This window comes from Daucus carota, chromosome 7 (assembly GCF_001625215.2).
Source record: "Daucus carota subsp. sativus chromosome 7, DH1 v3.0, whole genome shotgun sequence".
Classification (NCBI taxonomy): domain Eukaryota; kingdom Viridiplantae; phylum Streptophyta; class Magnoliopsida; order Apiales; family Apiaceae; genus Daucus; species Daucus carota.
The window spans coordinates 7,031,938-7,056,720 of NC_030387.2; the positions used below are offsets into that span (position 1 = coordinate 7,031,938).

At 33.6% G+C, this 24,783-nt stretch overlaps 4 protein-coding genes across 15 annotated transcripts in view; 2 read left to right on the forward strand and 2 right to left on the reverse strand.

Moving 5' to 3' along the window:
• Nucleotides 1–1,543: 1,543 nt before the first annotated feature.
• Nucleotides 1,544–3,361, reverse strand: LOC135147876 (uncharacterized). Its single transcript, XM_064081908.1, has one exon. It carries the CDS (start codon nucleotides 3,359–3,361, stop codon nucleotides 1,544–1,546), a length of 1,818 nt encoding a protein of 605 aa, XP_063937978.1.
• A 6,106-nt stretch (nucleotides 3,362–9,467) lies between these two features.
• Nucleotides 9,468–16,525, forward strand: LOC108195107 (uncharacterized). Of its 5 annotated transcripts, none has more exons than XM_017362052.2 (8): nucleotides 9,468–9,626; nucleotides 10,346–10,454; nucleotides 10,556–10,689; nucleotides 11,731–13,596; nucleotides 14,270–14,307; nucleotides 14,387–14,525; nucleotides 15,477–15,536; nucleotides 16,253–16,525. In XM_017362052.2, the coding sequence occupies exons 2-7, from the start codon at nucleotides 10,364–10,366 to the stop codon at nucleotides 15,489–15,491; spliced, it is 2,283 nt and encodes a 760-aa protein (XP_017217541.1). In that variant the 5' UTR covers nucleotides 9,468–9,626; nucleotides 10,346–10,363; the 3' UTR covers nucleotides 15,492–15,536; nucleotides 16,253–16,525. The 5 variants fall into 5 exon arrangements, 4 of the variants coding, with proteins under 4 accessions (XP_017217541.1, XP_063937561.1, XP_063937560.1 ...); XM_064081491.1 differs by lacking the exon at nucleotides 9,468–9,626 and adding an exon at nucleotides 9,688–10,159 and having other exon boundaries at nucleotides 15,477–15,496; XM_064081490.1 differs by lacking the exon at nucleotides 9,468–9,626 and adding an exon at nucleotides 9,690–10,159.
• A 1,264-nt stretch (nucleotides 16,526–17,789) lies between these two features.
• Nucleotides 17,790–20,045, reverse strand: LOC108195114 (uncharacterized). The gene is made up of 6 exons (XM_017362061.2): nucleotides 19,735–20,045; nucleotides 19,598–19,644; nucleotides 19,365–19,452; nucleotides 19,110–19,243; nucleotides 18,808–18,906; nucleotides 17,790–18,112 (listed from the first exon to the last, which is right to left on the reverse strand). The coding sequence occupies exons 1-6, from the start codon at nucleotides 20,009–20,011 to the stop codon at nucleotides 18,038–18,040; spliced, it is 720 nt and encodes a 239-aa protein (XP_017217550.1). The 5' UTR covers nucleotides 20,012–20,045; the 3' UTR covers nucleotides 17,790–18,037.
• Nucleotides 20,046–24,132: 4,087 nt separating this feature from the next.
• Nucleotides 24,133–24,783, forward strand: part of LOC108195104 (eIF-2-alpha kinase GCN2) — a 30,612-nt gene continuing 29,961 nt past the window's right edge. For 5 of the 8 annotated variants that reach the window (XM_017362044.2, XM_064081121.1, XM_017362043.2 and 2 more), the window contains exon 1: nucleotides 24,134–24,391. In XM_017362044.2, the coding sequence (XP_017217533.1) occupies nucleotides 24,258–24,391 (134 nt within the window). In that variant the 5' untranslated portion in view covers nucleotides 24,134–24,257. Of the gene's footprint in view, nucleotides 24,392–24,783 lie in introns of all 8 variants that reach the window. The other 3 variants (XM_064081122.1, XM_064081124.1, XM_064081123.1) reach the window with 1 other exon arrangement.

Consider the following 24,783-nt stretch of genomic DNA (forward strand, 5'->3'; position numbering starts at 1 on the left):
AATCTTTTTAAGAACAAAACATTTAGAACCAAAAACTTTAAAGTACCCGATATTAGGAGTTTTATTTCTCAGCAGCTCATATGGAGTCTTGTTCAAGATAGGCCAGATGATCACCCTGTTCAGAACATAGCAGGCTGTATTGACTGCTTCTGCCCAGAAACTTCTTGGCGGCTTGCTTTCTTGCAATAACGTCCTTGCTGTTTCCTGAAGTGACCTGTTTTTGCGCTCTACGACTCCATTTTGTTGAGGTGTCCTTGGAGCTGAGAATTGGTGAGTGGTTCCTCTTTCTTCACAGTATGTAATAAAGTCCTTTTGGAATTCACCTCCATGATCACTCCTTATACCTATAAGCTTGGTTTTCAACTTATTCTCAAGAAGTTTGATTAGAATTTCAAATTCTTCAAATGCACAATCTTTAGTACGAAGAAATAAAGTCCATGAATATCGAGAATAATCATCAACAACAACCAAACAATATTGCTTACCTCCAATGCTTTTATAAGCCTCAGGACCAAACAAGTCTAAGTGTAAGAGTTCTAGAGGTTGAGAAGTTGATAGCATATTCTTAGCCTTATGAGTGCTTCGAATTTGCTTGCCTAGCTGACATGCTGAACACACTTCGGTCTTGGCATACTTTAATTTGGGCAGACCTCTCACTAGCTCCTTGCTTGACAACTTCTTAAGCAAGTCCATGTGAGCATGACCCAATCTTCTATGCCAAATGGTTGGATCAGCATCCACAGCAGCTAAACAGCAGGCTGTTTTCTGCAACTCAAAATCTAAGATATATATATTTCCTTTCCTTCTAGCAACTAGAGGAATCTGGTTAGTACCAACAGTAATAACACATTTATCCTTAGAGAATTCAACTTTATGACCATCATCATGCAATTGACTTACACTAAGCAAATTATACTTTAAGCCTTTAACAAATCTAACATTGGAAATAGAGGCAGTGTCATTACCTACTTTACCTTTACCTAGAATAGGGAGAGTCTTACTATCACCAATAGTTACTCCTCCTCTTTTCAACTTAAGACTCTTAAACTGAGTTTTGTCTCCACACATATGCCTTGTACAGCCACTATCAATGATCCATTGTGTAGACTTGATCTTAGCAGCAAGACACATCTGCAAAACAAAGAAAACAAAACTCAACACTTTGGTACCCAAGTTGGTTTGGGTCCACTTTGGTTAGAAGCACGAACAAATATAGCATTTAAATCAGTTTTCTTGATCCACTTTTGGACCACAATAGGATATGTATGCTGCTTAGTTCTGTAGCTTCCGTTTGGACCATTCTGGTAAGCTGTCTTCTTATTCCAGTAGGCTGTTTTGCCTTCTGATCTGTTCTGGAAGTACTGTCTTTGAGGATGTTGCTGGGTTCTGTAGCCTCTGTTGTAGCTTCTGTTGTAGCTTCTGTTGTAGCTTCTGTTGGGACCATTGAAATTCTGGTAAGCTACTTTCCTGTTCCAGTAGGCTGTTTTGTCTTCTGGGCTGTTATGGAAGTATTGTCTTTGAGGCCTGACTCTGCAATAGTGAGCTAGCCTTGTCCTCCACAGTTTGCACATTTCTTCCAGGGCATAGCATATTTGTATGGTTTGCCACGCCTTCCTCCATACTTGAGAGCATTTGCCTTCTTGTTGAAGTTGTGACCAACACCTTCTTTGTCCAGTGGAACCTTGATGCTCTTCATCATGTACTTTAGACCTTCTTCTCCTTGAACAAAAGTTCCCATTCCTTTTCTGAGCTTCAATACTTCTGTTTCGAGAATTTTGATCTTTTCAGCTTGCTGTTTTGTTGTAGCAGTGGGCTGTGAAGTACTTGCAGCAGGCTGAGATGTACTGGGAGCAGACTGAGATGTATGCAGCTTTGTGGATTCTTTTAATTTGAATGTCTCTAGGCATGCATCTCTGGCTTCTACTTCTTGTTTCAGCTGGGAGATCTCTTCTTTCTGAACTTCATTTCGTCTCATCAAAATTTTATGAAACCCTTCAGCTTGATCTAGCTTTTCTTGAAGTTCCTTTATTCTGGCTTGAGTAGGCTCTTTGGAGTCAAAGAATTTATCTATCTTCTGCATAAGCTCTTGAACCATGTTCTTAAGATAGTTATTCTTTTCAATCAGCTTGCTGTTTTCTGCCTTGAGGGAATTATATTCCTCATTTGGAATATGATCTTGCTCCTGCATGGTTAGTTGTTCTAGCACAAGATTATCATTGGAAATATCAAATTTGAACGAACTAACCTCACTGTTGTCATCCTCGGAGTCAGTTTCGACAAGACCATCATCGGTGAGTCCTCGAACATTATCATCCTCCATGCCAACAAGTGCAAGGTTGATCATTTCCTCACCAGAGCCATCACTAGAAGCAGAATCTTCTTCATCATCACTCCAGGTCAGAAGTGCTTTAGATTTCTTCTTCTTGTCTCTGGAAACAGCAGGCTGTTTTGACTTGAGCTTGTAGCAGTCCTTCTTGAAGTGACCAGGCTTTCCACATTCAAAGCAGTTATGATCCTTTGATTCCTTGGAGGGCCTTCTGCTACTTGAGTACTTAGCCTTATCCTTGCCTTTCTCCCTTTTCAGCTGACTATGCTTGTTAATCATCCTTTGAATCTTCTTGGAAAGGAGTGCAAGATCTTCGTCTGATTCCTCATCTGATTCCGGCTTGCTCTTTTCAACAGTAAGAGCTAAGTTCTTCATTTTCTCAACTGGAGCATCATGCTTCTTGGAATGCATCTTTCTCTCAAATTGTTCCAATTCAGCAAAAAGAGCTAGATGATCCATTGTATCAATATTGTGAGCAGCTTCCAAGGCAGTTACTTTGGATTGGAAGTCGAATGGAACAGAAGCAAGAATGTTCATGTTGAGTTCTGATTGAGGAATTATCTTTCCAAGTCTCCCTAGGTTATTGACAATGAGTTGAAACCTAGCTTGAGCTTCTTTGATTGTATCTCCCTTTTGCAAACCGAAGGCACCAAGTTCCTTCATTAGTTGTCCCAACTTTACTTTCCTTAGACCCTTTGATCCTTCATGATAAGCTTCCAAAGCATCCCATATCTCCTTTGCAGATTTGAGAGATGACACCTTGTCATATTCAGCTTGATTAAGACCATTGATGAGAGTACTTCTAGCCTTTCCATTAGCAGCCATCTTTGTTAACTCGTCGGTAGTAAGTTCATCAACATCTTTGACCTTGCCATCTTTATCTAGGAACTGATAGGGACCTCTTTCAACAACTCTTTGCATGAGAGGGTCTCTGGAGAGATGAGCTTCCATTTGTCCTTTCCACCAGTTGTAGTTGTCCGAACCAGTGAGGAGAGGAGCTCTAAAGTCTGATTTTCCCTGAAATTGGTCAGCCATAGGATCTATACTATTCCTGTTACAGAAATGTTAGTAAACCTGGCTCTGATACCACGTGTAAATACACCTAGAGGGGGGGTGAATAGGTGTAAATGGCTAACTATATCAATTTTAAACTTTACCGAATATTTCAGCTTACTGTTTTCAGATCAAGTGTGATTATAGCAGGCTATTATGCAAAACAGTAAAGTGCAGAAATATAAATCAGACACAAGCAATTTTAGCCAGGTTCGACCCCTATGTCTAATGGTCTACGTCCTGGTCCCTTACCAACTTGGTAAGAGAATATATTATTACTGAAAATCCAACAATTACAGAATAATAATATATCTCCCTTTACCCAGTCACCTAAAGCAGCTTGCTGAAATCTTGAGCAGACAGAAAACAGCTCGACACTTTAGCCCCCTGTGCACCTGTTCTTGAACCTTTGAATTCCTTGAGTTTCCCTCCTTGAATTCACCTTGTTCCTCGAACCTTAGCACCTCAGACCTTGTGAAGACTAATTCTATCTAACTCCCCCTTTGTTCTATACTTAGAACCCCGCTAGCTTTAGTGACTAATCAAATACAACTTTGAATAACAATGAGAGATTACAACTCAAACTATATTCTCTAATAAGATATGAATCAAACACACGATATAAGCTCATAAGAGAATTTCAGAATGTTTTCAAGATGGTGAGTTGTTAACTATACTTGAAAACAGCAAGCCGTATATATACTGAAAAATACAACGGCTAGTTAAACTAATCCTCCATGAACGTTGGTGAACGTTGCAGGTGGTTTAATCTAACGTTAAACTCCATAAGAATAGTAGACTGAGCAAGAAAGAACGTTTGAGGCATCAGTCCCTACAATTATGGGATAAGGAAGTGTGTTTTGAAAAGATAAGTTTTAAAGCATAACAACTTCCTTGATTTTAGGAAACGTTTTCTTTTAAATAATCTGAGCTTATAATATGTATATTTAACTCATATTCAGATTAGAAAACGTACACCTTAAGTCCTATAAATTGTAGAAGTCAACAGCTGCATCTTTGAAGTGTTCTGCTTTTGGTAGGACTCTATTATAGCTTGCTATTATAAAATAGCTCGCTATAATTCTGTTATAGTAAAATTCCTGCAACACAAGGTTAGAAATACAAAGCAGCAGGCTATAACAGTATGTCAAGCTAAAATATGACTATAGCTTGCTATTAAACCTGTTACTTATAAATCCTGCAGGGTTAGATTGACAATTCAATATAGCAGGCTGTAACAGAGTAAATACATTATGTTAAGCTGAAAAAGATAATAGCTTGCTAAAGTGTGTCATCATCAAAACTTGGGATTTACACACCCACTCCTTCTATTTGATAAGTCTCGTTGTATATTCTTTGGAGTGTATAATATCTTCATTACATTGTTTTTCATCACCTCTCAGACTATAAATTACAATAGCAGTCACGATTTTGTAATAAGATATTCTCCACTGATGATTTCATATCAATGTGAGTATTTCATTTGTTGATTAGATGATTCCATGTACAGGTATCCATCTGTGATATATCCTCTGTAATCATGTTGATATAATACAATTTCATTCTTGTACTATTTGGGGGTATAAATCAATATATTTGCAATTTGTTTTCCTAATTTTCTTGGGGAATTAAATACTTTTTTTAACAATTTTGGTTATGATGCTAATATTCAAGATTTTTCTTTCAGATTTTGGTACCACAAATATTGATCTTGGTGCTCATGAGTTGTTTATGGATCTACATCTCAAGCAATGAAGAAAATGCTCCAAACACTATACTTCCTCCAGTAAGTAAAGATTTGAAAATTTTAATAATATTCAATGCTTGTTTTGAGTGTGTGATTTTAAATTATTTTAATATGAGTTATTTATTTTGAAATTAAAAACAAATATTAATTTGAAATTAAAAATATATTTTTAAGTGAATTAAGATTCTATAAAATATAGTTTGTACAAGTTAGAATACTTTTCAAAACTTTAAAGTGTTAATTATAGACTTGTTGGTTTTCTTTACTAGACTAAAATAAATGAATAAAAGATTTTTGCCCCTTTACTCTAATTTTGTTCGAAAGAGTCCTTTTTTTATTCCCGTGGCCTGGCCTGGTAAATACCTAGCCGGGCCTTTTTTTGTTCCACCAAATCCTAGATAAAGCTTTTTTCCATTCTTATTAGATATTTTTAGTCCATAATTTTGTTTTGAATAATGTAACATTGTGATAATCATTCATGTTTGTAATATTTCTATGTTTCAGTTATAATGAAACTAGATATTATCGACTACCTTGCGTTCAGTGGCGTCTGTAGATCCTGGAGGTTAGCGTCTATCGACATCCGCAAATGTTTTATGGAACGTCTGCAATCTTTCGTAGTCGTACAGAGAAGATATTGTAAGAAAGCTTGTGTTTAGTTCTATATGTTCGACGGGAAAAGTAGCGAGTCAATGCTGCCGAATTTGGCTGGTAGGAAATTCTGGCATTTAATAAGCGATTGCTTGATCACAATTGACTGCAGAGAACTTTGGCTTGTGAATTTAACGACAAGACATGAGCTGCATTTTCCTGCTCTGCCTTCATTTAATGACTCGTAGAAAATATTTTTTTCATGAGTATTTGAAAAAAAAATTCAAAATACTCATGAAAAAAATTAAAATTGTGGGGTGCAAAGTGAAAACCCCACATCTGTTAACTTTAAAGGTCAATTAAACGGAGAATGGGCAAACGGGTGCAAAGCGAAGCGCTTTTTAAACTTTAGGGTGCATACTGCCAAAAAAATTGTTTGAGACCAAATCGAAAAAGCGCCTAAACATAAGGGGTGCAAAGTGTCAATTACTCTATATATATATATATATGTATATATATATATATAGGGATAGGTTCAAATAAAAACTTTTTTAAGTTACAAACTTACAAATTTTTTTCTTGAAATTTTTTTATTCTCCCAACTTGTTAATCCTTGGTTACAGAAAGTATCCATGTTGAAAATTATTTAAAAAAACATCACAATTTTAAAAATAACGCACAGATAAATCGTGCATTCAACACATTCGTAACCGGGGTTCAACATTGGGTGTAGAACATCAATTATCATTGTGTTGAATATATTTATAGAGATACTTAAACTATACCTCTGGGGTTTGGGTAGGGTCTAGAAAGATAAATATTGATTATATAATACGTTTAACTTAGTTCTTATATTGAAAAACTAGTTTATATATACTTCTCCAACACAATTTTAATCGATGTTCAACAAAATATTTTAAAAAAATATTGAACTCAAGATATATATGTGTTGAACAAAAAAAGTTTGTAAGTTTGTAAGTTTGTACCAGAACCCTCCCCTATATATATATATATAATATAGGGGGAGGTTCAAAAGAGACCACAACTTAGGAAGAGAACTGAGAGAGACCATATATCTTACCATTGATCTTGTTTTTAATCTTATGGCTTGGATTATATACGTATAAAAACTAAAAGGATAGTATTTGTCTAACTTAAAATACAATTTCATATACACATTTAATATGCATTCAATTAGCATTATTACAATCATTAAAGAGATTTTGTAATATTCAATCATGTATTACCATGTATAACCAATTCTGTACTTAGCATTTAAAAATTCTGATATGCAATATCTTTTCCCAGTAACATTCTTTTATTAGTTGAGTAATACTATTATTCTCCAAAATAAAATTGTATTAGTGTAACACTTAATAGAATCTTAATTTTATTGTAATCTTTTTTTTTTTTTTGTCACATAATTTTATTGTAATCTTAATATAATTGTATTAGTGTCATTTCATACCTTGTCATCTAACATTTAATAAATACAAGATATTTTTTAACATGAAATTATTATCATGTGTCTAAGAAACACCTTAAAGAATCTTGCGAGAGAATAGCGAAGGAATGCGATTTTCTTCTTTAAATAATAAATAGAAATAAATTCAAGAGAATTTGCTGATATTACAAGTAGAACTTTATTAATATTATTGTAATTTTTTTATTTTCATATTAGAATATAATTATTTTTATCACTTTCATGAACACATTATGGAATCTTCATATATGTTAAACGTTAAATTTTTAATATAATTTTTTTCAAATCTCTATTCATCTTCCCAAAAAGTTCAGATAATTTTTCTCATATTTTAAAAATAAAAATTTTATGAGAGATTAATTTGAATATCTATAGAAATTTAATAATGTCGATATCTAAATTAAAAAAGATATCTACTTCTAACGGATGGTAAAGGAATATAATTGATTTTTATTATGCATTTGAAAATTATTATATGTAGGAATCGAACTTAAATTAAACGAAAATGTGTAGTTCTTAATACCCCATTCCCGAACACCTTAAAGAATCTCCCAATTATATATTGTCATCTTCAACCACCTTGATAAAACAAGATTCTTGAATATGAAATCTTATTATGTGTCAAAGGAACGTAAGAAGAGTCACCAAATTTTGTAACATTAATAGTTACCACTGTTGTTACAAATCTTGCTCTTCAAACTCGTTTCAAATTGTAGAGAAATCACAATATCACAGTTCTGTTCTTTGTATCTCGGCATTAAATTATTTGGATAAATGATCTTTTTTGAATTTCCTTGTAATTGTTGATTTTGGGTTATCGATACAGGATTGAAGGACCATGTTAGAATTTTGTGATAGTACATTATAATTTAGATTGTTTAATAACATTTTTTGGTTGTCCATTACAATTTGTTTTTATAAAGTTAAACACTAGTCACCAAGTTTGGTTGGTAACAACTCCTCAATCATAAAAACTTAAAATTATAGACTCTTACTTAAACATTAAACTTCTTATTTATTAGGGACGCATAGCCAAAATCTGGACCTACTTTATCACATAAGTGAATTGGGTAATAACGTAAAGTATAAATCCAAATTGGTTTATTAAAATTCAGTTTGAAAAATCTTTCAGATCCAAGAAACTTGTCTAATAACACTTTCTGCTTGTCATTCGTAATTTGTTATTATAAAATTAGATATTACTTATTCGGTTGACTTAAAATCTCATGGACCATCAAAATTATCTAGGCCACTCCCACACTAAACACGAGGTATGTTAAAATCTCTGAAGTTTGAGGCCGTTTGGCTAAGCTTATAACTTATGGCTTAACGTGACTTATGACTTAACGTGATTTATTTCATAAGTCGAGAGTTTAAAATGTTTGTTTGGGTAATTTTGACTTATTAACAGTTTATAGAATATTTAAAATATAATAATAAAAATAAAAGTTTTTTATGAGTAATTTATGACTTATGGATAATTTTTTTCAAAAAAAAAAGTTAAAAAAAGTAAATCATTAAAAAAAAAACCTCAAACTAACTTCTGCCTTTTAAGTCAGGTTCTGGCTTATTTCTGATTTTAAGCCGGCTTCTGACTTATTACACAAACATATATTTTTCAGCTTAAAGTTGGAAACAGTTTTAAGCTGGGGCTTAACAGCTTAAAGCTGCCCCAAACAGGCTCTTTGTCATATATCTCAACTTTTGATGAATTGCTTTTTCTAATCATCACGCCCTTCAACGAAATTAACATACACAATTAGTTTTTTCGATCAATTATAAATTTATTGTAGAATAGTGTAATCAAAGAACATACCTTCACCCTAACATAGGAAAAAAAAAAAACAAAAAAACATACCTTCACTTATTTGTGCTTAAATTTTTACGTCTCTAATCGATCTAAAGTAAAAAAGATCTTGATCATATTTTTCTTTTATTTTCTCTCCCATGGCAAAATCACACGGCTACATGTAATAGCGAGGGATTTGAGGATATAAATTAGTTATGTATGTACATAATATTTTATAAAATACTCCTATATTATATTTATATTAACACTTACAATCTTAGTCATAATATCTTTTTAAAATCAATGATAAAAGATCTTGGACTCTAATAAAATTGAGAGCCCAACTCACTAAATATAATCATAACTCGAAAAATAACTTTCAAAAAAATGTAATCATATTTTAATTATCTATGATAAAAATAATAAATTTGAACATTTTGTGTTTTTCAAATTTTCATAACCGAAAAACAAGTGAATCAACCCTACTACCGCTATCCCCAAATTACAAAAAATTAAAAATAAACGGAAAAATAGAGCTAGCCGGTTTTAAAATTTGATTACCGTTTGGCTTACATTTAATTACGAGGGCTCACTCTTCTCGAAACTCGAGCTGCCGCTGCTGCTTCTTCTTTGTTAGGTGTGCAATTTTGAATTTTCTTGATTATATTGTGATTTTTTTAGTTTATATATGAACTGGGTTGATCTGTATTGTGTCATTGTTCTGTTTTGCTTGTGGTTTTACTGGGTTTGTTTATACAGACACCCAGATCCAGGGAGGAGCAGAGAGTGTTGTAAAACATGATTTGATTGTTTTTTCATGTTTTGTTGGAGAGAATGGATTTCGCAGGAATATAATTCAAACTTGTGCTTATAATTTGTGAGCAAAAAGAGTTATGTTATAGATTTGAAGAAGATTATTTTAGTTCAAATTTTCTGTTAAGAGGTTTGCGAGAAAATGAGAATGAGTAGGATTGGAAGAATGTAGTGTGTGGGGCTGAAGTCCCGGTTTAATTTTTAGGGAGGAATGAGAATCGTACTCGTTTATTGCTATTTAGAGTTAACTTCATTGCCTTAGCTAAGGACGCAAGTTTCTATGAAATATGGCTCGATGTAATGTATACTCAAAATTTAAAAGGCTTTGACGAAGTGGGGAGAATTTATCGTGTGAGCGTATGTTGGCTTTGATGATACTAATGTTGCTTTTTAGGTCAATAGATAGAGATATAGAGGAAGTTGTTTAACCCCTTCATGTATCTTATAGTGTATCTTTTTGGGGATTGTACTTGTAAATAATAATTGTAGATTATTACGCACTTTTAGGTCAATTTGATCATTGTGCCATTTTTTACTATGCAGAAGAGAAGCTCACAATCGATGATGACACGTCCAAGCAATGAACGTTTACCTGGCCTACAGAGACCACAGTATCAAACACGGTCAAGATATAGGGAAAATCCCAGGAATGGTCTGGGCACATCATTTTATGGCACTTAGTTTTTGTGATCTAGCTGTAGCATATGCAAAATTTCATACTATAATACCATAGTTTGGGTTTATTTGCTGCAGACTGCCATGGGATTACCACTTGCTCTCAAGAGCTGACCATAGAAGAAATCCATATGCACAGTGTCAAGATCAAGGACCTCAGAAGCTGCTTCCTGGCTACCACTGCTAATGTGGTCACATCCACTTTTTTCATTGTACATATATAATGTTTTTATATATGAATAGTCAATATGCATTCCATTCACTTCGTGCCCTATGATCATTGCATAATGCTCTCCATGCTGACAGTTTATAGGGTGTGAGTTATCCGATGAGGAACTCTGTTGTCTGTTATATTTTCACTAAGTGACAGAGTAAACTTATGTAGAAGTATTCTTTAGCAGCATTTTGACTTTTAGATACAGAATATACTAGATTAATAAGAATAATAATGTCTTTACTAGATAATACATTTAGGGAGCAGGTACGAGGTGTTTGGAAATCATCTACTAGAGATGTATTTAATTTCTTTAATGCTAACAATTAGGTCAATCCATTCTTTTATGTCTTTTACTTTTTGCCCAAACAAATAAAAGAAATATATAATGAAGTTCAAAGGCTATTTTCCTTGTAGTTTCAACTAAGCTTAAATACCAAGACTGAAATTATGATTAATAATATAATGATAAAACAATGTCTTAATAACATTATAATAGATGTTTGCATATGATATTTAGTTCTGCATCTTATCCTCACGTTACTTAAACTAGTTGGAGAAGACTACCTGGGCTTATGCTTTAGTTTTTATTGAATTGTAGTGTTTCTGTTGATAATGTTGCCTCAGAAGTTACTTTTTCTAACACAAAAGGAGAAAAGATGTTGCCCTAGTGCATCTTAAGCAACTAGCATCATCTATGGTTTAGAAAGAAATAACATATTTATCATGTTTTTAAATAAAATCAACAATGATGCTGATGTTTGTGATCTATTTTGCTTGCTTTACTAAGAAGAAGAGGGGAGGGAAGTGAGGTATTCAATTTAAGTAGCAGCTCAAATGTGTCAATGATTTTATGAATATACAGATAGGTGTATGGATATTGGATAAGAATAAAGCAAGTTAAGTGGATCCTTTGACATGAGTCCTTGCACTTTCCAATAATTTTTTGTATTTCTTTTCTATATATCTCCAGATTTCATTAATACTTTACTTGCGAAATGACTTTATAATATATAATTGTTTTTCTATTTCATTACAGCCACTAGGTGTGCAAAATACTGACAACATGCAAAACATACAGAAGTCAGCCCCTTCCATGTGCAAGGATAGAGACGTCAACTTTCGAAATGTACGGAAATCACCCAGGTTATCAGTCCAGAAAGGTACAGAGAAACATGTGATTGAATCTGATCAAGAAGGGGTGAAATGTAGATTAAACTCCCAAAACAAATTGTGTTTCCCAGCTGAGATTATATCGGCCAACTTGCAGCAATCCAAGGATAGAAATTTTGAATTTGAAGGGAAGATGAACTTGCCAGATGTACGGAGGTCTCCTAGATTATCTGAAGGAGCTAGGGAGATACGCACACAAATTCTCTTTGAAAGTACTGAGAAGATAACTAGTTGTAGAAAGAAGTCTCGGATGCAAGACCTAAATCAGGAGAAGTTTTCTCCAGCTGAGGCGAAGTTTGTCGACAAAATTCAGAGGCAGAATGAAATTTCAAACGACGAGGGAGTGGCGGACGTGCAAAATACACGAACATTACCTAGGGTTTCAGCCAAGGATCTAGGGATAGGCCTGCAAAGTATAGTTGATTTTAGTGACAGAGGAGTTTTTACACACGAGTCTCATATCAAAAGAACTTACAAGAGCAATCTATCTTCAGAAACTACGGCTGCGCCAGCCAATATGCCCCATATTCTAAATACAAGTGGTAGTTGTAATGGAATTATGAACTCGCAATCCAGACGTAAGTCTGTCCGTTTGTCAAGCAAGAACGGAGAGATGGACTTGCAGAAAAACAATCTACCTGGAGAATATTCTTTTTCTTCTGACATGGAATTGACCACTGTAACCCAAGTATGGATCAAGAGTTCAGACTGTAATCAACGGACGGACTTGGAATCAATTCAAAAGTCAGTACGATTGTCTTGCAGGAGTAAGGAAACTGACATGAATAGTAGTATTATATGTAGTGAGGAAATGAGAACTGAGCCCCAGAAAAACGGCTCTGATTCGAACATATTGCCTGCGGTCAAGTTTGACAATCACCAAGTTCAGAACGTTTCTGCAAACTCTGGGGGACATGTGGACTTGAAAAAAATGCAAAAGTCGCCTCACTTGTCAGGCATGAAAAGACAGAAACACTTGCAATTACATAGTAGGAAGGAGGTTAAACTTGGAACAGAGTCCCAGAAAAAGGGCTGCCATGGTAACAATCGTTTTTTGCCAAGTAAATTGGGGTTAACAGATGCACCCTCAGTTCAAAATCAAACTGTAGGGGCTAATAAGGAAGAGATTAATCTTGGAGAGAAGTCCCAGAAAAAGGGCTTCGATGGGAGCACTAGGTCTCCACGAATTGAACTTGAGCTGACAACTGCCCCCTCATTGCACAATGAAAGCGTAGAAGCTGCTAGATGCTTGCTGAATAAGGCCGATGGTTCACCTCTGAATTCTCCTAAATCAATTCCAACATTTCAGTACTATGTTGGTTCCGGAAGGGGAATTAATTTAATTGTTGATTTAAATTCAAGCCCGTCAGACTGGACTAAGAAAATTTTTGAAACATCGTCTAGTAGTCAGAGTTTACAGAAGAATAAATTTGAAAGTTTTCGCCATGAGATTGAATCATTGAGAAGTAAGATAATGATAAGTTCACTTATTTCTAATCCATTTAACAAAATCAGCCCCGGCCATCTACATAATGATGCTTATCCAGAGTCAGTTAGTGGAGAAGCTTGTCCTCTGCAGTCTGATATACCAGAAAGAGGTAACGGGTCATCAGACATCACTGACACAAACTCATTCATTGATATAAGGACAAGGGATGGTCAAATAGAAAACTCCAGTGGCCTTAATACTGAAACTTTTGGAGACCACATAGCTTCATCTCAAGAATTTCAGGTACTTTATTAATTGTGATTGTTCATGCCATCTGAATATAAAACTCTTAGATGACTCTCCGCACACAATATTTGTTAATCGCAGTTATGTCTAATTCTCCAGCTAGAACAAGCTTTTTCTTATAAAACAATAGGGGCTTGTGATGGACTATATATTAAATGGTACCTTGACATACTCCGTACATTTCGTGCCAGTTTTTTTCTCTTGCATATTATTCATGTTATGTTGACAGTTGCACACTGCACATTGACCTTTAACGCAGCATTGCCACTGTTCTATCTTTGCTTTAGATACTATATCGCAATTTTAGTTGGAAAAAAAAATAGCCAACACGAGAATTATTAAACTTCTAGTACATGGTATTCATGTAATTGAGGATATGCTTTCTGCATTAAAAACATTGTGGACTTGAAGTTCTATGCTTTTATAAATTTATCCTCAACTTGTACCTTATTTTGCATGTATCCAACTAGTCTTTACTTGATTGTAGACTTTAAAAGCTGTACTGATAGATGTCTATGACTCTGCAGATCCTTGCAATGTGATGATTTTCTTGAACCAGCTGTATAATATGTTTGTGACCTTGAGTTGTTGCAATTTGAATATGTTTATATTTCCTTAATTTAGCTCTTTTCTCTATATCTTATTTATTTTTCTTGATCTACTAATTCAGGAAACGACGATCACGATTTACGAGACAAAAGCTTCTGAGTAAATTTTTCTTGAACTAGTCTGATAATTTTGGTGTCTTCTACACATTCTGAATCTTTCTTTTGTTTCATACTTGCAGACAGTCAAGTAACAGGTCAGGGGATGCTGTACCTGATGATAGTCACAAGAGAAAAAAACAAGGCAGGAAAATTTGTGGGATACGTTTAAAAAGTGGGAAGCACCTTGGTTCAAGAAAGTCAATGCGGCTGTGGCATCAGGTTCAAACATTTACTTTGCATTTTCAGTAAACCGTAGAATTCAATTTACACAAACGGATTTGGTCATAGCCATCAATATATTAAAAGATTGCAATAGGTCTTGGAGGATTATTATTCTTAAACAACATATTAAAAATTTATCTTTCTACTTTCATTTTGTGCTGGAGTAAAATCCCAATGTCAGGTTTCCCATGTGAAACTATGAGATAGCGTATGTAAGAATATTGCGCCAAAGTTGGTTAAATGGTCAAATGGTTGAATGTGTAATAGAATAAGTGAGATGGGAATAAATGTTATCATCAAGGATAATGCAGACTGTTTTCAATACGCCGAACATGTGCAAGATAGGGAGAGCTGCGGAAATTAATTCTATGCTTAAGATTTATTGAAACCTTCGTATTAATATGGGCTCCTAGTCTCCTACCCCCGACTTTGAGGAGATTAAGAAAGTAACTTTGAGTCAAGGATCTGTCACTACTAGATCAATTTGGATGTATATGTATTTTTGTCATTAGTGTTGACTTGCATTGTTATGTTTTCATAACAAGGCCTAAGATTGAACTATCGGACATGTTTGTTTGTAATCTCCAGCAGTCTAGACTAGTGTCCTGTCTTCAGTTTAGAGTTTTTTTTTTCCTTGCTTTATTCTTAAAATAATCCTTTAAAACTAATTATATTTACCTACTCATTTTGAGGGATTTATAAATTTCACCCTCTCCCTATGTATCATTTTTCCCGGGAGTCGAACTAAAAGGGTATTGGTATTACAGTAGAAGTATATAAAAAAAGTATAGTATTAACCTGAAGCAAATGGGTCAATAGTCTAGGAACTATTAATTCCATATGCACTGGTACACTGTTATCTTGCTTTGTTGTGTTTTTCTTTTATGTTAAAAGTCATTATGTTCTATCTTTATTTCTCCTAATGTGTTCTTTCTAAATTTTCTTCAGGGAGGTCCTTTGTGATTCAGGTGGGTTATTTTGGTTCACAATTCCATATCAAGTTAAGCAGTAAGTCAACACTCTTTACATCACTGTATATAAAGTTATATATAGCGATAAGTTGAATATCTTGTTTGTTCTTAAGAAAAATCAATATTTTGCATGTTTAGAATGTGAAAAAATTATAGAATATGCTTTTTGTTAGAATAGAAGTCTCACAGAAATTATAATTTTTATGAAGGGGAAGGATATTGAATTTTCTAGATTGCAAATGACTTGATACAAAGTTTATATAGGATTGGAATCATGAGAAATCACACATTCATAGAAATGGTAGAAGACACCTGAGCTTCGGGTTAGACTCTAGAAACACATTTAGATAATTAGATAAATAAAATGCATAGAGATATATATAAAAAAATGGTTTTCTAGTGTGTACCCATGGGCACACAATAACAACCACTTTCTAATTAGGTGGTGGATTCTTATTAGCTTCAATCTCACTAATAATGATGGCCTCCCTGCATGCATAAAAATCAACACCAATCAAAATCTCCCACCTAAGTAAAAAGTAGTTAGTTTGTGCCCTAGAAAGACCAAAAAAAAAACAGTTGCATGTACCAAAATTAATGCAGAAACATGCAGAGTGGTATAGTGACTTGCTTAGTATTTTCAACAGCACGGCTTTAGCTATACAAATGAATGTTGCAGGCTCAGTAACAATGGAATGTAGTGCTGCTATCTTATTGAGTGTATGTTCTGATGATGTGATTTTAATATTTCAGATGGGTACCTTGATCGTCGATTCGTCCCTCTAAATAGAATCAAATTTCCAGCCAGTAGTAATATGTTGCAGCTTGCTAGAATTGCGGAGATCGATTTATCATGTAGGGAACATTTTTATAGGGTTTCTTCACAAGTTGCCCTTTCTTATTATGACAGTGTATGCCAACCATTCTGGTTTAGAACTTTCAAGTGTAGATTCTATCTCATGTCATGTTCTTTCCTTTATTTTCATTTTTCACCCCTTATATGCTAATGCAGAAGAATTATCCCAATGCGTAATTTGCAAGACTAATGCATATAAACAGTCCTTAATTTCAGAATATATCCTTGACAGAAGTTATAGAAAGGAAGCAGTAAAAAGAGATTATTATATTGTTGACGAGATAAATTCATAGAGGATACTCCCTCCGTTTCTATTTACTTTTCTCGTTTGAAATGTCGGGACTGTTCATAACATGAGACAAATTACTAATTTACGTCTAATCTATAAGACTAAATATAGTCATGAGTGATCTTGTTGGATTCGTATTCATGAGTACTTTAATACGGTGAAAATTTTATATTTAATACTAATACGAAACTTAAAATATTAATGATTAAAAGTGTGCGTTGGCAAACGTGAAAAGGACAAATGGGAAAAGTATTAAGAGACGGAGGGAGTACTTATTAGTAGCTCTAGCCTCTATGAGACTGACATGAGCAAATCTAAAGTGTCATGCTATGAATAATAATCAGAGAATGAATAAACTGTTCAGTCCAATGTTATATTCTCCTTAGATAACATTTTGGCTACAGTTGTTGAATTCCAGAGATACATGCAACTCTATATTATTTGTTACTGAGGTAACATAGCTGTACAAAATTATAATTATTTGTCACTGATATTATAATACCAGAACATAGATATAATAATTTGCATTTTAGTATGTAATATTCATATTCTCTTTGTGCTTTCTATTTACGTCTTTTAACAAGTGTTTGATGTTTGATGTTTGATTTTCAACAACATATTAAATTTTAATTTTTACAAAATTTATTTTAAAGATATAAATGTAAATGTTGAAAAATATTATATTATATTTTATAATTAACAAGAAAATATTAAAATATAAATCACTTAAAATAAACTCATGTCATAACGTAGTATTCTATTAAATAATTATATAATTCGAAATAACAATAATATATAAATTTTAAATATAAGTAAAAATTATAGTCAGCTTCATCAGAGAACAATACATTACAAGTTTAATACTGTATATTTTATAAATATTGTTTCAACCAACAATTATAACTAATGTTGTTGAAAATGTTCAAAGGCAGTTGCAAACCTGCAAAGATCCTTTCTGCATCAACTTGTATTCAGGATCATACGATTCAACACCTAACATTGTCCAACTGCATATTAAACTATCCTAGCTACATTATGAGAAACTCCCCGATTGATGTTCCTGACGAGACTAATGTTGTTTAAACAAAATTATTTAGCCTTCTTTAACCAAAAGCGGGCGACCTTACACCCTGCCACAACTGGAATTGAGTTTTCAACTGGAATCGACCAAAAGTGCAATATATGAACTTTACATATCTGTGTCTTGTGAAGCACAACATTTCATCTGTATTTTTATATGAAAAAGGTCCAAACAAATTTTTGTACACCAAGTCCTTGAAGGGTTACCACCAACTGCTATTCATTTTCAATGAATACTTGTCATAGGATAATCTTGGACAACTAAAACTCTGATTGATTATAGATATTTCAGCAACAAGTGGATACTTGAGAACTACCGTTTCTTTGCATACTCTCTTGGTCCAAATATGGTAGATCCAATTCTTACACTTGTACTGCCTAGTTCAATCTGCAAATAACAGCTATGTTGATTAGGAGGTACTCCTATAAATTATTCCTGTCATAGAATCTGTCTAACAATGTACTACGTAATCACCACCCACATTATGTAGAACACATGACAAAAATTAAATTCAGTGCAGCAAAATCAATAACTAGGACCATGGAGCATCAGTGGTTCTCTCGTGCAATTTTCCATAAAAATGAGAAACTTTACATGACAGTTTAAAAGTGGTTTCCGAAATAAACATTGTATAGTTGATGTGTATATCTTTATGATGTGGATACGAAGAATAGATGGAGGGTTATAGCATATTAAGATACGCATAACATAGTTGGAATGGACTAAAGAGAAAAAAAAAAAAATTGAAGGAATCTTACAAATCTCTCAAAAGAAAAAATTATATATAACAGGACAAGTTAAGTATGTCCCAGCGGGTAATACTCGTCCAGAAAGATAGCTAGATTTTAAAATCTATCAGGACAACTCGAGCATGTACCAATAAACAATACTCGTTCAGAAAAGGGTAGATTTTGAAATCTAAAAGTAAAATAAATTAAATAGGACATTAAACCTTGCCGTCGGCAGAAGTTAATTGCTCAGAAAGGATTTATATATAGAAAAAGAAAAGATCACAAGGGGCTCAAGGCATAATCACTGAGAAGCAAGTTTATCAAAAATAAATCCCATAAAGTATAGCTCACCGCTTGTTCAAAGTCACCAGACATGCCCATTGACAGCTGGCATTGATCCAAAGCCATTCCGATTGCCTTGCAAACCTCAACTTTGCAATTTGACAAAGTCTGTAACATATGATCAGTATAATTATACATCTGAAGTCAGTTAATCAATCACCAGAGATAAGAATACAGGAGCGTAGATTGATGAAGTGGGAGAGCACTAATAGTCCAATGACCCACTACTCAAAACTATATGGAAATAGCACTGACCCTGATAAAAAATAAGCTAGAAATTAGTGTAATAGCACAAAGAAATATGAAATTACCTTGAAGTTTTCAGGAGTTGAGGAATAATCCGCCATCCCGATCGTCATTAAGCCGGAGAACTCAAGATTTGGGCAGCCCATTTTAACATGTTTCACTAGCTCTACGCAACCTGAGGGATCAACTCCGGATTTGGCTGCCAAAACAACACAAATATTGCAATGAATTATATATTGAATTGTACATTGCACAAATCCACTCACTAATCTCATCCCTCAAATCATCAATGAAAATCCGAAAATTGCAAGTACACTTACAAGTTTCTCCACTGGTATTCACTTGCACCAAAACCCTCAACGGCTCTCGTTTGATGCTGGCAACAGCACGGTCAAGGTGATTCGCAATCTGTTAATCCAAAATTCACGGTAACATAATGTCATTGTGAGAAATGTCCCTAGAACATCTGTTACAAAACATAGTGAATTGCATCTGAGCAACTAACTTTTTCGCCAAATCTTAAATAGCACTAAAAAATAATACAAATTCATACCTTTTGATTATCAACACCCTCAACCACGGCCAAATTGGGAACAGCAGCTGCACAAAAATTAAAAGAAAAATAAAAAAAATTGGAACTTTAACAAAATGACAGTACAGAACAAGAGATTGATGACAAGAGAGAGATACCCAGAAGTGACTTTGCTTTATTGCTCTGCAAGTGGCCGATAAAATGCCAGATGATGTCTTGAGGAAGCTGAGGGGCTTTGTCGATGAATTCTTGGACGTAATTTTCACCGAAACGACGGTGACCGGCGTCGTAAAGCTGGCGAATGAGGGAAATGGGCTTAGTTTTGCCGACGGCCACCACTCGGACGTCGTCGCCGCGACGGCCTGACCTCTCTGCGGCCTGGTGGACGCGCTGCAGCACCGATCGGAGAGCCTTCACAGCATCCACACTTGCCATTATCTCATTATTCCTCTCCGAACAAATTTAATATCTTCTATATATGCACGGGTTCAAACGTTCTAAAAATACTTTTGAAAAAAGTATTTTTGTAAAAATTAAAAAACAAGTACATTTTTAAGAAAGTCTTCATTAAAATTAATTTTTCAATATTTAATTATATTTATCACATATTATGACTTTTTTATTACAAATATACTATAATATTATAATTTTTATTTAGTTATAAGTTTTACAAAATTTACCAAGTATACTAACTTTTGGATTTTATTTGCAAATATACTACTATCTTCTCTAAAATCTATCAAATATATTATCTTTTATAACATATAATTAATTAATTAAATTGTCAAAATACTAGCTCAATCTTCGCCTCAATATTCTTTCTCCTCGTCTTCTCCCCCCTCATCAATTCCCGACATGGCCGCTCTCATCAATTCCCAACATAACCGCTCAATTCTTTCAATCCAATCACGAACACAAAAGTTCTTATACGACATACACACTCTCATTTATATACCTACGCTCATATCCTCGCCACACTCCCTTTTTGCTCCGCCTTCTACCGCTGCCCGCGAAGTCGTCACTTTGACTACACACCCCTATCCCTGGCCAGATGATCACCTTCTTCGATTCAGCTCACTCAAAAAACACCTACATCACAACTAATACTACATCTCTTTCAAACCCCAGCCTCCTCCGAGCCATCATAACTTATGTTCGTTTCTTTAATCGGAGTCGCATTGCTGCTCCAGCTACCAACTAGTTGCATGTAACGCCGCCGCGCGAACACACGTCATGACTGCCGCCTGACTCCGGCAATTCATCGTCGTTGCAGCCGCTTCAGCACCCCGTGCTTCAACCCACACTATCATACTACTCGATTCGACCCCAGCCAACCTCCCTCAACTCCACCTTTTCACTGATTCCGCTATTATAACTGATTTTGCTTTTGTAATTGTTTTTGTGATATTAGGGTTGACTCAGGATATTCATTTTTCTCATTTGCAACTAGTTGCAACTTATTATGCAAATAAATATAATTTTCAATTTGTTTTTACAAAGTTGTATTTCTGGTTACTAACAGTTGCAGATATGGTTACATATACAACCACCGTATTATTGAAAATATTTTCTCGAACATAGTATCTTTATAATTTATTTTTAAAAATGACAATATTTTTGTAAAAATTCTTTTAAACTTGGTTATTTACAAAAAAAAAAATCCCAACTTTTAATGTTATTTAGGTATATGCACTTTCTTTTTCAACATATATTTTGACCAAATTAGTTATTAAAAGTTTATATTAATTTATATATTTAAAATACATGAGAAATTTTTAATATACATATAAGTGCCGACGTGGAATAATCTTCTTTCAAAAAATATATAACATAATTTCAAATAATACTTTTAATAATTATATCCTCTCAAATGTTTCTCAAGCACTTGAAAATTGTATATGAAATTGAAATATTGACCGAAAAAATTAAATTACAACATTTGTTATCCGAACATTTGACAAAAATATTTACAGCCCGATTAATTTTGAAAAAATATTATACCACAACCTCACATCTATATTATTATATACTTATATATAATAAGCGCAAGAGAGATAATTTGGTCGCATGGTTACATGGTTCAAAAACTTATTATCCGTTGGATCGTATATTGAACAAATAAGCACCGTTAGATTAGAACAAAATTAACTTCTAATTCTATAAAGCAACTAATATCCACTCGCATGTTTATAATTCCTTTTCAGAGTCCAAAACAAATTCTGTTTTTCACCTGTTTATGATTTTTTTTAATCCAAAATAAATATTTCTTATCAGTTTTAATTGTGGAATCATATAAATTGTACCGTCACAAAATTATTTTATCTAATATATTTTAAAATTAGTAAGCCAAGTTTAAACATATTATAATAATTCTAATATAAAATACATTTATAAATATAATCTAATGGAAGTTGACGTCGCATATCCTACTCAATATATGTTAAAATTTGATAGAAAAAATTTAATACTTTGGCATGATACAAAAGAGAAAAGAAATGGCTTGATTACAATAGTTTATTTGAAGCCATTAATGACTGTGACGGTATATTTTATACTGCATCGCCACTGTCGGATGATCCAACATGTATGATCAGTTTTTTTATTTCAGAAAAAAGTCTAAGAAGTAGATACTATATATTTTTACAATAGTTCTGACTTACAAGCAAATCATAATTTTAAATTTTATTTAATTGAAAATTTTAATTTATTATCTATAAATTAAATTCTTTCACACCATTTATAATATATTTAAAAAGTTTATAAATAATTAAAAAACTCCCGTGCCTTGCACAGACTATAAGCTAGTACTATTAAAACCGAAACATTAAAAATTTGGTCAGTCGGTACCTGGGCCGAAATATAGGCCTATCTATATAAACAATTAATCTTTTTAATTAAAATATATTATTTTTTATATTTTTTAACTAAAATTATCTTTTTAACTAAAACTCATTATGTTTTTTAGATTTTCTAACTAAAAAAACAGTCCTATGCAATTACACGGGCGACAACAATGAGTTTTGCTTTCCAAATGTAGATTTCATTCTAAACATGTTGAAGTTTTCTCTTCGTCCATCGTTCAGAGCTCCAAATATGTGAACTTCACTGTAGCCTGCACAGCGGTTTCCACTCCTAGGGAAGCACGCCCTTCGGTTTTTGCTTGGCCGTAGCCTGCAATGCTGTTTCCACTCCTAGGAAGCACACCCTTTCGGTTTTTGATTGAGACTGTTTATTCATAACCGATACACCTATTTCCAAGGAAACTCGCCTGATTTGGTAAGCCGGTCGGTATTCGACCTACGGACCTCCTTAATTTAAAATAGTATGATATTTTTTTTTATTATCTATTAAATCAAAACATAAAATATTAGATTAGTATGATGGGTCGGTATTTGGGTTTAAATGCCTCTTTAACTTATAATATATGTTCTTACAGTATTATTAATTAATTATTAATAACGAAATATTAAGAGGGGTGTATTGGATTAGGATTTTAAAGCATTTTTTTGCATTCATGAAATCCGAGGGTATTCGATTGGGATTGTTTGAAATCCATTAAAATCAGATGGTATTCTAATGCTGATGGATTTTTTTGCATTTCATAAAGGAAAATGCTAGAGACCCCAAAAAATTGTCCCAAAAAATTTTCCCAAATGATGTGTCTAAATCTGATTGGCTGAATTCACTCCCATAATAATGAGACCCCCCTGCAGATTCATCAATCACCCAATCAGAACTAGCCACTTGTTTGCCACATCATTTGGTAAAGATTTTTGGGAATTTTTTTTGGGGTCTCTAGCATTGCCCTTTCATAAAATGATGGATTTTGTGGTATTCTTCAGTGTATTTTAAGTTTTTTGAAATCCCACCAAAATCAATGGGATTTTGAAGCATTGTGCTTAAATCCTATAAACTCTACGACATTTTATCAAGAATCCGCACAAAATCAAAATCACACACAATCCATTAAAATCCATATACTAAAAACAATCCATTAAAATCTCAATCGAATACAGCCCCGTAAAAGAATGATTGGTTGGTTCATATCTGGGTTTTATAGGTCTCTTTATATTATTACCCGTGTTGTAAAAAAACGGGAATCGAACTTAATCGATGAAGTTATTGAAAAAGATTAATCGAAGATCAATTAGACTGATTGGGGATTAATAGTATAATTAATTAAATAACTGAATATTTAATCAGTTCGGCGAATTACGGAACATGAGTTAATCACTGATTAGTTGTGATTAATCGTCGACTTTTAGAACAAAAGTTGTAACATGTAATTTTTTTTTTGACATTCTCATTAAAATATATATGTTCGATCTAATTTCTAATTAGGCATTTGATGGACTTAACTATTAAGAATTTATTTAGTTGTTGAATAAAAAGATATTTAACCACATTAATATAATAATTTTACTTTTACAATAAAATTAGTTAAATTTAAAACATATACAATATACAATAAAATAATAAATATTACTCTAGCTAGTACTCTATATGAATATGTATGATATATATTTGGACTTTTCTTTGTGTATTTGACGAGAAAATATAAAAAAGAGGTGCATTTGTATTGCTTGGTCGCATCGCGATGATTCAAGTTTACAAAGAAGCTGAGTCAGAGAAAAACCCTATTGATTATCACTCATAGTCTAGTCCAGTGTAGGGTTTATAGATGGGGCATAGCTCCAAAAAGAAGAAGCGAGGCGGAGGCGGTGGCGGTGGGAGACGCAGCAAGGCCAGCAGAGCTGATCACAATTCTCTTCGTTCCGATGACAACGAACTTCTCGCCGAGGAAATTACTGCTTTGTATGTGCCTTTTCATCTCTTTGTCTTTCCATTTCTCATACTTATTTATTCATACTCTTGTGTTTCGGGTTTTCATGTGTTGTATACCTCATTTTGCAATCGGTAATAGACCAAACGTATGTAAACAAACTCACTGATTACTGTTTCATTTATCGATGTTGAATTTGCAATTTAAGTTTGGTACTTGTGTATGTTTACTTGTCAGGTCAGCAAATTTAGTTTTAGGTGTGAGTTTTGTGATCCTTTTTAGGGACTTTGGGGATGTCAGCAGTGAGGGCAACAGAGTAGTATTACACATACGGTCTATCATGGAGTGGCTAATAAATGGGTGGTGTCACTTTGGACAAATTAGGGGGCGTTTGGATCTTACATGGGAATGGGGGCAACGGGAT